The sequence below is a fragment of the Tetranychus urticae genome, chromosome 3 (genome assembly GCF_039701765.1).
Source record: "Tetranychus urticae isolate SD_2017Ah chromosome 3, NJAU_TeUrti_SD_1.0, whole genome shotgun sequence".
Lineage (NCBI taxonomy): Eukaryota > Metazoa > Arthropoda > Arachnida > Trombidiformes > Tetranychidae > Tetranychus > Tetranychus urticae.
Genome location: NC_142960.1, coordinates 14,898,247 through 14,912,738, shown reverse-complemented (window position 1 = coordinate 14,912,738; position 14,492 = coordinate 14,898,247). Strand labels below are relative to the sequence as shown.

The 14,492-nt window shown below is 32.9% G+C and overlaps 3 protein-coding genes across 3 annotated transcripts; 2 read left to right on the top strand and 1 right to left on the bottom strand.

The window, feature by feature from the left end:
* Window positions 1–17: 17 nt before the first annotated feature.
* Window positions 18–4,104, bottom strand: LOC107364015 (uncharacterized). The gene is made up of 5 exons (XM_015931290.3): window positions 3,945–4,104; window positions 3,580–3,812; window positions 3,089–3,445; window positions 2,904–3,002; window positions 18–1,883 (listed from the first exon to the last, which is right to left on the bottom strand). The coding sequence occupies exons 1-5, from the start codon at window positions 3,995–3,997 to the stop codon at window positions 457–459; spliced, it is 2,169 nt and encodes a 722-aa protein (XP_015786776.2). The 5' UTR covers window positions 3,998–4,104; the 3' UTR covers window positions 18–456.
* Window positions 4,105–4,470: 366 nt separating this feature from the next.
* On the top strand, window positions 4,471–9,651 carry Vps15 (vacuolar protein sorting 15). Its single transcript, XM_015931287.3, has 5 exons — window positions 4,471–5,145; window positions 5,433–6,269; window positions 6,338–6,643; window positions 6,719–8,513; window positions 8,606–9,651. Exons 1-5 carry the CDS (start codon window positions 4,552–4,554, stop codon window positions 9,199–9,201), a joined length of 4,128 nt encoding a protein of 1,375 aa, XP_015786773.1. The 5' UTR covers window positions 4,471–4,551; the 3' UTR covers window positions 9,202–9,651.
* A 288-nt stretch (window positions 9,652–9,939) lies between these two features.
* Window positions 9,940–14,097, top strand: LOC107364310 (chitinase-3-like protein 1). The gene is made up of 5 exons (XM_015931648.3): window positions 9,940–10,473; window positions 10,630–10,889; window positions 11,211–11,699; window positions 11,856–12,041; window positions 13,630–14,097. The coding sequence occupies exons 1-5, from the start codon at window positions 10,407–10,409 to the stop codon at window positions 13,915–13,917; spliced, it is 1,290 nt and encodes a 429-aa protein (XP_015787134.1). The 5' UTR covers window positions 9,940–10,406; the 3' UTR covers window positions 13,918–14,097.
* Window positions 14,098–14,492: the final 395 nt, after the last annotated feature.

Genomic DNA, 14,492 nt, shown 5'->3' with positions numbered 1-14,492 from the left:
AAAATACATTTTCTGGATGCTATTTTGTATCATTTTAATGTATTAATAAATGTAAACCTTGCATTGTTTGTTTGATTAAATTACAGTCGTAAGTTATGAAAATAGGTAGACTCGTATTATCTTTCCTGTTTTATAATAAATATAAGTAAACATGAGTTTACATGGTCAGCTTTCAGATTCAAGCGATGTTATTCGTTGGTTTGCTAACCATTAAATCCCAACTTGAGACTGAATGCTTACAATAAAATGAAAACAAAAAGGAGAAGACAAAAAAAACAAATTAAGATGAAAAGGTATTAAAATACATATGGAAGGCAATAATCATCAAAAAGCAGAGTTATATAAAGTACAGAGTTTTATGAAAGGAATAAAAATAAATGTAAAAAAGGTGATTAATACAATGATGGAAAGGGATTGAGAAAAAAATATCATTCAAGAATTTTTTTGGAAAGCTCTTTAGACTCTCAAGTTGATTTTGGCCTTTTTCAGGAGTTTGTCTGCTTTTTTCATCTGTTGACTAATAGCCTTTTCGATGTTCTCCTTTTTTGCTTTGATCCGTTCATATTGAGCTAGAACGGAATTTTCGTCCACAATGGTAAAATGGTGGCAAATTATTCGACAAGAATTGATTGTCTTTCTCATGTTAGTTAGGCAAGGTTCAACGGCTGTTGAATATTCTTGTGAGTCAATTATTTCTAAAACGAAATGATCCTTGTTCAATGAATCTAATTCATTTAATCGTACAGAAAGTTGACCTAAATGACCACGAAGAAGCTGGTAATATTTGAAGGTAAGGTAAACACGAACAGAATCACTTTCCTTCTCATCATTTGGTTCATCGTCAGTGGTAAAATCATTATCATTATCAGGCATTTTTGATATCAATTTGTTTTGACTCGTCAACATTACATGTTTTTCAGCTTGTTTTGGTGTAATCTCTCCTTTCGAGTGTGGATATTGATTCTTTTTCAAGCTTGATGCTTTTTTAATAGTTATTTCAGTTCCATTCTTTTCAGTTAATGGACTCAATGTTACTTTTCCACCAGCTTTTTGTATGGTATTCAATCTTTCATTGATTGATACCGTTTTCCTTTCAGAAGTAGCAACTTGATTTGGAGTCATTTTACCAAGACAAGGCGAAGCTCCAGATGAATTGTTCAACTTGAGGCTCTCGAGGGAATAAGTGAGATCATTAACAGTTCCTTTATCTTGCCTTTCTTGGATTGCTGAAGGAGAATATTCCTTAAGTCGAGGAGATTCGGTGATAGGAGATAAATTAGACTTAAAAATGGTAAAACTTTTCATAGCTGCAATGAAGCTAGCATCCGGAGATTTTTCAACATCTTTATTATCTTCCAGGTCATCACTTTTCGCCACTTGTTTATTTAATAGACAATTCAAATCGAGTTTATTGTTATTCTGATTTCCTGAGGAAGTCTTACCTAACTCTGAGTTTTTACATTTTTTTGATTTTTTAATTCCACTTTCCTCGGAATTAACTTCAGAAACAGAGCCAGCTTTGTCGAAGGTTGTAGAATGGGTTTGAGTTGATCTGGAGTTGGGGCCATTCAAAATTTTTGATTGAAGAGACAAATCTTTTCCAGTTTTAGCTAATAGTTTAGGATCAGTTTGAGTTTTTTGGTGGTTAACATGTGATGAGATACATGTTTGACATTCTTTTTCAGTTGATTTGATTGATTGGGTTTGAGTTGCAGCATCAGAACCTCTTCGATTACCTAACAAGACAGCAGTTTGAATTAGAGCTTTTATCTCGCTAGCAACCATATCTGTTTGAATTTCACAATCAATTTTAATAGGGACGGATGCGTTATCCTTGGTTATGAACTGACTCAAATCAGAAAGTAGACCCAATGATGACATGCCTGCAAGAATAGGAGATGAAGAAAGGAAAAAATTCAGTATAAAATTTGAAATGGATATTTTTTGATGGCATTTCCCTGGTGGAAATAGATATTGAAAAGGAAAATTATAGGCAGAAGTAAAAAATTAAGAAATATTGAATTAATGGCATTCATTAAAAGCTGTGAATATTTCTTTTAATTTAATCATGTTGTAATTATCAAGTTGAATACATTATAGTACGATACTGAATATTGAAATGTTTATCTTAGGCTGCCTAATAGAAAATACACATTTCTTGATTTTATAAATGTGAAGTATTGAATAGGTAAGAGGTGAAAGTAGCTGCGGGGGATTGTGAATGAACAAATTGAATTATCAAGATACGAAGATTGCAATTGATTGATGAGAGATGAAAAAAATTGGAGAGCCATGTTGAGTGATTAGAGTATTTATAAAACACTGACAACAAGAGAATTAATTCAAGGTTCCTAATTAATTAATACATAAGAACAGTGTATTTATAATAACAAGCTTAAAGGGTAAAGAAAGATGAGAAATGCAATTATCTCACTGTTTTAAAAACATCCAAATAATGAATCTCTGATGAATCTTGGTGAAAGAAAGGATAGATTCTATAGATTTATATGTTATAAAAAAAGAAAAGAAAGACTAACAACAGATCATTATGTTATTCAAAAGTTGATTGAATTAGAAGTAAAGAGTAAAATTAACAAGTGTAGCATACATTAGCATGTTTCCTATTGTTCATTGAAGATCATAAATAGCTGATTTAAATTCAATATGACTCTTGAAAATTTGGGTTCCTGTTCATTATACAAAGCTTGGAATATAACTTAACTTGATATAATTATTGTGCATCCATGAATTATTAGCAGTAAATTGATTAAACTTGAAACTTAAAACCTAAGCGCATAATTAAATAAACAGATATGATATTTGCAAAACTCAACATTTGGGAATCAGTCGAACAGAAGCAATAAATTTGATTTATTATTGAATGAAGAAAATCAACAAATTACCTTTAATTTCACTGGATCTTTTGAGTTCCTTCAATTTGTTCCGCAATTTGTCAGATGAAGGTTCATTGATAATTTTTGATGATCCATCTCTAAGTTTCTCTATAGTGATTTGACAGCAAAAAAGAAGTGATTAGAGATTATTGTGATTCGAATAATAAACAAGGAGAAGTCAAAATTTGAAATACCATTTATAATAAATGAAGATGAATTTAGTATATCCTGAGATGAGTTCAACAAGTTTGAAATGGATTCTAATAAACTGTGATCACCACTTGAATTAGCTTCCAGCAGGAATTTTCTCCAAAAATCACATACTTCAGTAAGATGCTCCATAAATTGTCTACAGAGATTCTCACTAGTTTCCAAATCATTTGCATACGCTTCTTTTTCACGACGAAGAATTCCTATTTCAAATTTCATCTTGTTGTCCAAGTCATTAAGCTGACTTTTCAAGTTTCTTATTTGATTATCTTTATCAATCAATATCTTTTTGAAGTTTTCTTCGATGGTGTTTGAAGGCTTATCCTTGCGTTCATCGTCATCTGGAATGAAAAATAAATTTAAGGATACATTTGCATTGAAAGGTTAATTGAAGAAATAGTAGAGTCACTCAAAACTGATCAAAACCAATCAGTATTCGAAAAGATTTTAAATTTGAGAGGATTGTAAGACTTACCAAAATGTGTCTTCTTAGAACCTTTTTTCTGATTTTCAACATAAAGCCTTAACTTGAGGTCAAAGTTTTCTCTTCGTAAAGCATTCAACTCAGCATCGATTTGTTTCATTGTCATGGCTTGTCCGTTTACTTTTCCCATTGTATTGGGAGAAAAAACTTTTAAAGGCTCTCGCAAAGATGGCAGTGATCCATCAGATTTGATTGAGCTTTCATCTTTAGTTGCCCCATCATTACTGGATTGGAATTTATTTGATGCATCGACAAAAAAATGATAAAAATAACAAAGAAAATGTCAAAATTAATGCCAAGTTAGAAGATGAAGGTTGTCATTCCAAATTTAGATTGAAAAACAAAGACAAACTCACCTTTTATCAGGAATATGAATTGACGATAAGTCAACTAAACTATTACACAGCATAGCTATTAGCCAAATAAACACGAGAAAACAAAAAATAAACGTGATTGGAGTTGTACAATTGAAATAATTAACTTAAGAAATGATTAAAAGACTAACACTATCCCGCTTAAGGGTGAATTCAAAATGAAAAATCCGTTGGTAACTGTGACAACGCAAACAGTTTTTTTTGTTTAAATAGCTTAAGCAGTGTTATTCATACTGCAAATATTCAGAAAACTACTTTTAACTGATTGCCAATAAACCATTATATTTCCTTAATCACTGAGGTTTCTATAATTGAATTGAAGATGCAATAATCATTTCAGAAACAATTAATAATCGGATTATTGATTAATTTCGTGAAATAAATCATTTTTGAACATTATTTACTGTTAAGCTGCCATCTAGTATTTTCTATGCGACTTTTTAAGCTCGGCCCACTGGTTTGTTTATTTGTTTCGTTTTAACAATAAAACAACTGTTATCTCAGCTTCTTTGTAGCGAAAATACACTTGTATTGCTTGTGAAGAAAATATTATTGTGTTTAAGACTTATTATTATAAAATTTATTCAACATGGGCAATCATTTGTCCGGAGTTGTTCCAGTACAAATTCATCCCACAGAGTATTACATTTCAGACATAGCCAACTCTGAATTGATTACTTTTGATGGTAACCTCGGATCTACTCGATTCTTCAAAGTGGCTCGGGTTAAGCTTCATCAAATACGCCCTCAAGCATCTGATGTGCTTTCATCTTCCAACCACTCTGGATTAGATGCCCCTGGTCTCGGTGTAGCCAAAGTATTTGTGATAAATGATCCAACTCTACATTTAAAGGGTCATAAAGAAGTGATCGATTGGCTGAAGGAAGCTTTGAAAGATAATCCAAATGCTTTGGTATTCAGCAAAGCTGTTATCAATGAGAAGGCTGCCGTTCTGTTAAGACAATACATCAAATTCAATTTGTATGATAGAATATCTACTCGGCCATTTTTAACTTTCTTTGAGAAAACCTGGATAGCTTTTCAGCTACTCAAGTGCTGTGAATGGATTCATGAAAAGGGTATATGTCATGGAGACATTAAATTAGAAAATATCCTTATTACCAGCTATTTATGGGTGTTATTAACAGATTTTGCGACCTTCAAGCCCGTTTTTCTTCCTGAAGTAAGTCTAATTGTTTAATAATTTAAGTATTCAACCTAATATTCCTCCATCTTTTATGTGTTGGTAATTTCACTGCGTCAGCAAAGCTGTATCATTGTTTATTTATGCATCTTCATAATGTCATTTGAGTTTATTATCTCACATTTTTTTGCAGAATTTACATTTCAGAGTAAATATTTTAGAGAGAGTAATCGCTAGATGAAAGTATAACTAACACACGGGGATGGGTTTTCTTTGTTTGCCTTGGTTCTAGTCTTATTCCTAATCTTTTGTCTTGTTTTCTATAGGACAATCCAGCAGACTTTTCTTATTTTTTCGACACTTCACGAAGACGAACCTGCAATGTTGCTCCAGAAAGATTCATCCAAGAAAGCTATACTCAGGGGGACCTAACTCCACCGGGCTATATCCATTCTTCAATGCAGGATTCGCACAACAACTTGAAACCTGCTATGGATATGTTCAGTCTTGGCTGTGTTATCGCTGAACTTTTCACAGAAGACTCATCTAATGGTGGTCTTTTCGATCTTTCAGCTTTACTCTCTTTCAGATCTGGAGAACGCTGTCAAAACAGCTTTAACAAAATTATTGATTCAATCCCGGATAAACAGATTCGGGATCTAGTTTCGAGTCTAACCGATCTAGATCCGAAACAAAGGAAATCAGCATCATATCATTTAAAAAATCTAACTCCATCATTATTTCCCCATTATTTTAATGACTTATTTATTTTTTTCAAAGATATAATTAAGTTACCACCTGATGAGAAAATTATAAAGATGGCAAACAAACTGAAAGCAATCATTCCTTTAATCAAAAAAGAAGATTCAAAAGGATTACTTTTGATAATTGTACTGGTCACATCGATTATGAGATCGATGAAACATTTGCATGCAAAAATTATCGCCCTCGAGGTTCTAAGTGAGATTCTAAACTGTGATATGCCCGTTATTTCTCCACATATTTTGGACAGAATATTGCCTTACCTAATGGTTATGCTTCGTGATTCTGATCCAAGAGTAAGAGCTGAAGCAATCTTTTTTTTAACTTATTGCCTTTCAACTGTTGAAAAAGTCCCTCCATGTGATAGTAATGTTTTTCCTGATTATATTCTTCCTAATTTGGTAAGTCCTAAGTTTATTTATTCAAATCATCATTTTAATTCTCCTTTCATTATTGTTCTGCTTTGTAGACACAACTTGCTAAAGACCGTTCAATTCTCGTTCGAATGGCATTGGCCAGGCATCTAGCTGATCTTGCCGATATCGCATCAAGGTTTTCATCTCATACTACTCACGATAAAAAGCATTTTCAAAATGAATTGGCAGTTCTACATTCAGGCTTCCAGATTATGGTTGCAAATATCCTAACAGATTCAGCAAGTGCAGTTAAAATTAACCTACTCTCAAACAATATTTCTAAGCTTTGTAAATTTTTCGGACCCCATAAGACAAATGAACTGATCTTAAGTCACATTTTCACTTTTTTAAATGAAGCTGTGAGTATCTTTTTTCAATTTATTCAGATTAGATCTCACAGTTGATGAAATCAATAATCTTTGAATATCTTTTAGGATCGATTTGAACTTCGGTGTGCTTTCTTCGACAACGTTGTGCCAATTGCTGAATATCTTGGATCCCAATGTCTATCTCTTCTCAAGCCATTTCTCCAACAAGGTATCTCAGATACAGAAGAAACTGTGATCTCCAAAACTCTGTTTTGCTTGGCTAATTTAACAAAGCTGAAACTATGGGATAAAACTTCAGTTTTAGATATCTTAAGTGAATCCATACCCTTACTCTGTCATCCGAATATTTGGATAAGGCATAGTTTAATATACTTTATTCATCTCTTAGCGGTTCAATTAAGTCCAGCTGATGTCTACTGTAAAATTATGCCTTTACTTGCTCCATATGTTACCAAGGAAATTTTCTCACTTGAAAACACTAATCTGCTTCTTGATAACTTGAAGACACCTCTACCAAGATCTGTATTTGATATGATTGTTCAGCCATCACGTTTTGCAAGCTTGCATAACAATAGTTTTGTCCCACTTATTGAGTGCCTTAAAGAAAGAAAAAGGATTCGAAGCCTTGGAAGATCTGGAAATAAAGCTGCTAACGAGGTTACTTGTCCTCTTCTGAACGCTATTTCAAACCAAGTGGAAGATAAATTGACTGAAGAGCAAGAAGAACAAATTCTTAAATTATCAACTATCCTGAGAAAAATTAATCGAGAGTATCGAGCTCGAGCCGAAACTGACCAGATTTATGGAAATATCATTCAATTAAATCGTAAAAATCGCAAGACTCATTCCATGTCTTTGTCAGAGATGCTTAAAAATTATCCTCTTGGTAGAAGAAATTACCAATCGGCTTCCGGAATCAACATGAATGAAGAATGGCACACCATGTTCGGCTCTCAAAAAGACAGCATCGAAGTATCTCAAGAAATTTTAGATGTTACTGTTAGTGGTGAAAAATCGGCTGATCTCAATGCTATTCCAGTTGCTCAAGAGGCAAAAGAAAACATTCTTGATGATTATGGTCAACAGTTAACCACTTGTCCTCCTTGTATCAATGATCTTCATGGTTTAATGAACCACAAGAAAAACTATTTCACTTATCACTTATCTGATCCTTCTATTTTTGATAATGAACCTCGTTATACTAGCAAAATTGGTTTTACTTCTCATGTACCTCGAGGTACTTTATTAGGACAACTTCATGAGCATAGTAAACAGGTTAACAGGATAGCCGTCATTGACCCAACAACTCTCTTCGTAACCTGTTCATCAGATGCAACTTTAAAAGTTTGGGATGCATTGAAAGTAGAAGATCGAAATTGCATGATAAACCGATCCAAACAAAGCTTCAGACTTTCAGATGAAACAGAAGAGTTTAAAGCAGTTACATATCTACCAGGTGTTGAAAGTTTGGTTTGTTACACTAACACCAATGCTGTTTATGTTCTCCAATTGGATCCATCATCATCCAAGATGAGATTACAGCATAGAATGAAGGATTATTGTTGCGAGGGAACCAATTTAGTTCTAACTGATTTGTGTAGTATTTCACCAAATGTTTTCGCCATATCAAATACAGCATCTCAGTTAATAGGGTGTGATCTCAGGCAACCTCCAACACAATCTCCAGCATTTTCCATTCTTGCACCGTTAGCCAGAGGAATGGTTACCTGTATCGATGGAAATGAATATCTTTTATCTTGTGGAACCTCTCGTGGTCTCATCATAAATTATGATCTCAGATTCATTCTTGAAGCCAATTCAATGTTCCACAGTAAAGACAAAAAGAAGAGCAAAAGGGTTATGCGTATTCTCATTACTTCAAACGCTATTTACTCATCGGGTAGGTTTCATACAATTTTATTTCATTTCTTGTAATCATATTTCAAACTAATCTCCAAATGTTTGGTTGCTCTTTTTTCTCTTATCCAATAGTTCAAGGTAATAATGAAGTAGCTGTATGGAATTGTGGTACTGGCGAAAGGATGCGTTCTTATTGGGCCAGTGATCTTCCAGCTCTTTGTCAAGAGAATCGAGATAATGCTTTACGTTCAGTCAACGGAATGGTAGTTTTAAACAGAGCTGGAAATGAATGCCTCATAACTGGAGGAACCGACTTTAAGATTCGATATTGGGATTACTTAAATATTAACAATAACGGTCTCATCTCAGATTCCGGTAAACCCTCTCCTTGGCCCTACTCACCGCCGCTCAAAAACTACCAAGGCGATTATTCAGTTCATTATGAATCTAAAATGATGGAAGGATGTCAAGTTATTCAGGAACATAAATCATACAGACAACCATCGGTTACTTCTCTCGACTCTGGTTTTCCTCATTCCGCTTCCTCATCATCTTTATCGGTCAACTCACTCGGTTCAGCTGCTTCGATTGGCTCTTCTGGTCTGATTTGGGAGCAACAGGCAGTTTCTCTAGCCCATAAAGCATCTATAACAGATCTTGTTTGGATCAATAAGATGAATCTGTTAATTTCATCAAGTTCCGATGGATGTGTCAAAGTATGGAGATGAATCCCAATTGTATTCATCAATCTCTTCAATTTTCATTTCAGTTCAACTATTTTAATATCTTGCCCTTTCATTCGCCATATTTCTTTTGAACAATTATTTCCATTCCTTCACCACCAACTCTTGACTAGTTCCCAGTCAACCTATTGCTCATGATATCTAACTTGACATGAAAAAATTGTACCATTTTCCCCCTGTCTTCTTCAATTAATCAAACATCGCAATCATTTTACTCTATCAACCTTTACCACCCATTCCTCTTATGTTTGAGCTCAAGAAATGACCAATATTTATGTTGATTGCGTTTTTAGCAGTTTATTGAATTAAAAGCGGAGTAATCAACGAATTAAACTAATTTAAAACAATTTGATGAATGTACAAATTTGCAAACATAATTTGTGATTAATAAAATTTCTTAATACTCTGTATTATCCTATTTAAGTGAACAAACAAGCTCTATTCATTTTTTCCCTTTGTTTTCGTCAAAACTTACATTGATTTTAATCAAACCTGATTACCGCTAATTATTTTCTTAAAAAAAGATGATCATACATGTCACATTAATTTGTGAATAATAAACGTGGAAAAAGTTATAATAATATTAACAATGAATAAAAAAGCTGAGATAGAAAATAATGTCAAGTTCAGTTAGGAGATGAGCAAGGAATTGAACCGTTTTCTTATGAATAATCCATCAACCTTAAAAAAACAAAGAAGCAAAAATAATGTCAACAACATTATTTTGATGATTTGATTTCCTCAAAACAACTCATCTTAACGATTAAATGATGCATGTGATGATAATTTTAACAAGTAAATTAGAGTTAATTTTTAAGACACATTTAACCATTTATTCAAAAATTGTAATCACCAATTAATAATATGTAAATTAAGGACATTTTTGTTCCCTACCAAACAGCCTTTTGAACCTAGTCATTGTCACTTTTCCCTCACTTTTTATTCCTTGTATATTCAATAATAGGTTAACTCTTCTGCCTCATGTTAATCTTCTTATGCATAATTTTGACTGTTAATAAGTTTCTTGTCACCTCGCCATAATCAAGTTCAACATAACACTGAAATGTTTTTCAACGATTGACAAACAATTAACATAACGTTAGTTGATTAGCAGATGATGATTTGGAGGCATACAATTTGGACAACCATTCCTACACAATTACCTTGACGTTGATTTTAACTCTGTCAACATGGTTAAAGGTTTACTTTTACCCTGTTTAATCCTCTTAATTGTTTCATTAGAATCAACACTTTCTGGTAAGTTTAACGTTTTTGTTATCACTCAACTCTGATGTCACCTCTTTTGTCTAATTTAATTTTGAATATCTTTTGGTTTTTACCAAACGACATCTTGACGCATAAGATTACAATTTTACAGTTTTCTTTGTTCTTTCCTATTTTCTTGTCATTTAGTGCTGCAACTGAATAACTCTTTGAGATTATCTTCAATAAATAAGCCATCATTTGTTGGATCAAATAAGCCGTATAAGATTGTTTGCTACTATTATGCGGTTGAAGCATGGTACAGGACAAGTCGAGGAATGTTTTTACCTGAAGATATTGATGCTTCTAAGTGTACCCATATTCATTATGCTTACACAGTTTTAAATAGTGAGACTTTGTTGATGGAACCAAGTGATAAATGGGCTGAAATTGACAATCGATTCTATGAGGTAAGATAAATTTAAACTTAATTTTGTAAATTCACAACTGTTTAGTCATGTATCATGGATAAGCTAGTTTCAATAATCGTTTGATTAGTTTGTGTGTCTAGAAGGCACATTATCTACCATAGCCTAAGCAAAGGTAAAATTCACAGCAAAATGAAGCTCTTAAACTACTTTATTTATTTACTTTGACATTATGCCGATGATTTTATGAGTTATACGCTACATTAATACAATTTTAATTTCACTTGAATCTAAAATTTGATCATTTATGATGACTATCATTAATTTTACTCGCTCTTTACTCTTCTTTTTAATCTTCTGTAGCGAGTGATTGCTTTGAAGGAATCCAATCAAGGACTGAAGATACTTTTATCCATTGGAGGCTGGTCAGAACAGTCTGACAAATTTTCGACTTTAATATCTGAACGGTTAAATCGAAAAGCATTTATTGACCATGCTGTAACTTTCTTGTTACTTCATGGTTTCGATGGACTCGATTTGGCTTGGTTTTATCCGGTTTGCTGGAATGGTGATTGTCGTTCTCAGAATGTTCACTCTGAAGATCGGGAAAATTTTGGCCATTTTGTAAGGGAATTGAAGGATGCCTTCGATCAATCCGAATCACGTCTTTTGGTTACAGCAACAGTATCTGGTGATCCAATGATAGCGAAGCGTAGCTATGACTTTACTGCATTAAGTCGCTTGGACTATATAAATGTAATGACATTTGATTATGTCGCTCACTGGAATCAAATGACTGGCCATCAATCTCCACTATTTAGCCAACCAGGATTTCCAGTTGATCTCAATGCTGTGAGTAACATGTTTTAATAAAAAATCGAGTGAAAGTTAATTCTCATGATGAACGTCTAAGTGATATTAATTTATTTGTTAATGAAAGACATGATTGCCTGTTTCAGCTTTCAATTCAATTCAAATTCTTAACTCTTTGCTTCTTTAATTTATTAGAATTCAAGTCTGCATCTTTACATGTCCAGAGGAATTCCAAGTCGTAAATTAGTTCTTGGTTTCCCCAGTTTTGCACGTAGTTTCACTCTAGTTGATTCAAATGACCATGGAATTGGTGCTGCTGTTAAAGGACCAGGAGACAAAGGAGAGTTTACTTTGGCTGAAGGGTTATTAGCTTTTTATGAGGTAATTATAACCACAATCAAATTTTTAACCACACTTACAATCTCTATTCACGTCAGCATAGTCCCATAATAAAAACAAGCAAAAGAAGAAAAAAGACTTTTATTCTCAAATCGTCTTAAATGCTGTAAAACTTGAAGGATTTATTCATGTGGTTTCACTCAATTGATTGATAATTGTTTACTTTTTAGTTCTTGCAACAATATTGGATCCAACGATTGTCAATTATTTGTTTCAACTGCTATCAGCTTATTCAAGATTATACTCGAATATATGTATAAATATTTATTTATATTCACATTAATCTCTCTTCAATTCATCTTGATGTATAAAATTGATCTAATCAACTGTAAACGATCAATTCTGTACGCTTCTAATAATATCTTTTAACATTTCTTCTATTTCTTCTATTCCTTTTTTTTCATTTAAGTTTACCATAAGAATAATGCTCAAAAGGTGAAAGGTATTATCTTGGGTTATCTGTCAATTCATATTATCCTCACACCATGATGAAGTAATTCAGAGTAACAGCCAACATAATTCCAGCCCAGTATGTGTATTTGAATAGAAGTGAGATGCAAGTAAACATAAATTTGGTTAACCAAAAAGAAAACACCAGGAAAATAAAGACAAAGTTACAGCCTTGTAATTCATTTGATTCAACCCAAATCAAGTAAACAATCCATTCTATTTGGCCCATTCAAGTAAACACTCGTTTAAATCCAAGCCATTTCAACACTAATCAAATGAACAACAGGACCTTCTCAGCTAAAAGCACAGCTTAGCACATGAACCAAGCTATTACAAGTTAACAATTATCGATGTTATAAACATGGAAAATATTTTTATTGCTAAGGAAAGAAGAGACAATGAATTCATTGTAACCAATCGTAATGGTTCATGATCCATTTTAGTGAAAATCAGTTGATTGTTGTTAATGGGAAAAGGCAGAGTCTTGCAGTTTAACTTTGCGAATCATTTATTAGCTCAATAGCTGATGTGACATTGAATTATTGCCATAAGATTGTCGAAGGTAAAAAAGATAATAGTTAATATCAATATTATGATGGTGATGATGCTTCTTAATACAGAATAATATGGTGAAGGAATGCATTCAAGATTAGTATTATTGAATAACAAGGGTTGAAGGTGATGAGAAAGATGAACAAGAAAAAGGAAGGAAACAAGAAAATTGTGTTTACATAAAAATACAGATAAGCTTGAATGGGCACTTGGAATCTTTTGTCCTTAATTTGAATCACTAAAAGTTTGCTCAACTATTCAAATTATCTTGATTGACTTTTGGTTAAATTAACCATCGACCCATTTTATTATTATTGTTGTTGTTGGTGACTTCAACATTGAGTTGAACAAAAATTCAATTTCACATGAAGATGCTGAAGAATGAGAATGAAGAAAAAAAAAGATAATGAAGAATAATAAGAAGACGAAAATTGAATGTTTAATTAATCTTTATTTTGCCTTGTTTCATGTTTAGATATTAATTGTTTCTTACTATCTTTTGCTTTACATTTTAAAACTTCTGACATTTTTTGGCTCTAACAATTTCACTTTATCTTTTTTGCTTTAGATTTGTGATCGAATCCAGAAGAAAGGTTGGAAACTTGTTCGAAACTCGGAAAATGAATTGTTCTACACTTATTACAACAACCAATGGGCCTCATTTGATCATCCATTTTCAGCTGCTTTAAAAGCCCAGTTTGTTAAACAATTGAATCTTGGTGGCATCATGATGTGGGACATTGATCGAGATGATTTTCATGGAAACTGTTTTGGAATTAAATTTCCCTTACTCACAGCAATCAATTCAATTCTGGTTCACGGTAAATCTGTAAAAATGGTTCCAGGACTAATCTAATGTACATTTCTCGGAAAAAGACGTTTTTCAAAAGATTCAAACCCAGGCAATATCAATGGCTCTTACCGAAGGAACAAAAGGATTGGACTATTCACACGCAAGGACAATAACAAAGCAAAGATTAATTATTTATACAAAGAGCAAAATTTAATTCTTGGCAAATGGTTAAACCACTCAATTAGTTTGTGACCGTTCACAACTGTTAACAGTCAAAAGAGGAAGATTGAACTTACTTTTCTATGGAGATGAACCAAAAGTGAAAAGTAAGAGAGAAAGGGGAGGGATCTTACTATTCTAAAACCTTTCGGTTTTAAGTGAAGAGTAAGAAGGAGAGAGGGCAGCACAAGGGAGTGAAGAGGCAAAGTTGAAAGTTAAGTCAAACTTTATTGATAATGTTAGAGAAAAGTTCGGAGTATATATGTCTCTCATGGGACATAGGAATATCAGGGTACAAATGGTTTAGTTAAATTCAGTATAAAAAATAATCATAATAAACATATAAATACAATGGTTGAAATGTGCGTAGTTAAAAGTATAATATTTCACGTTTACATTTACCGCTAGGGTTACCTGCT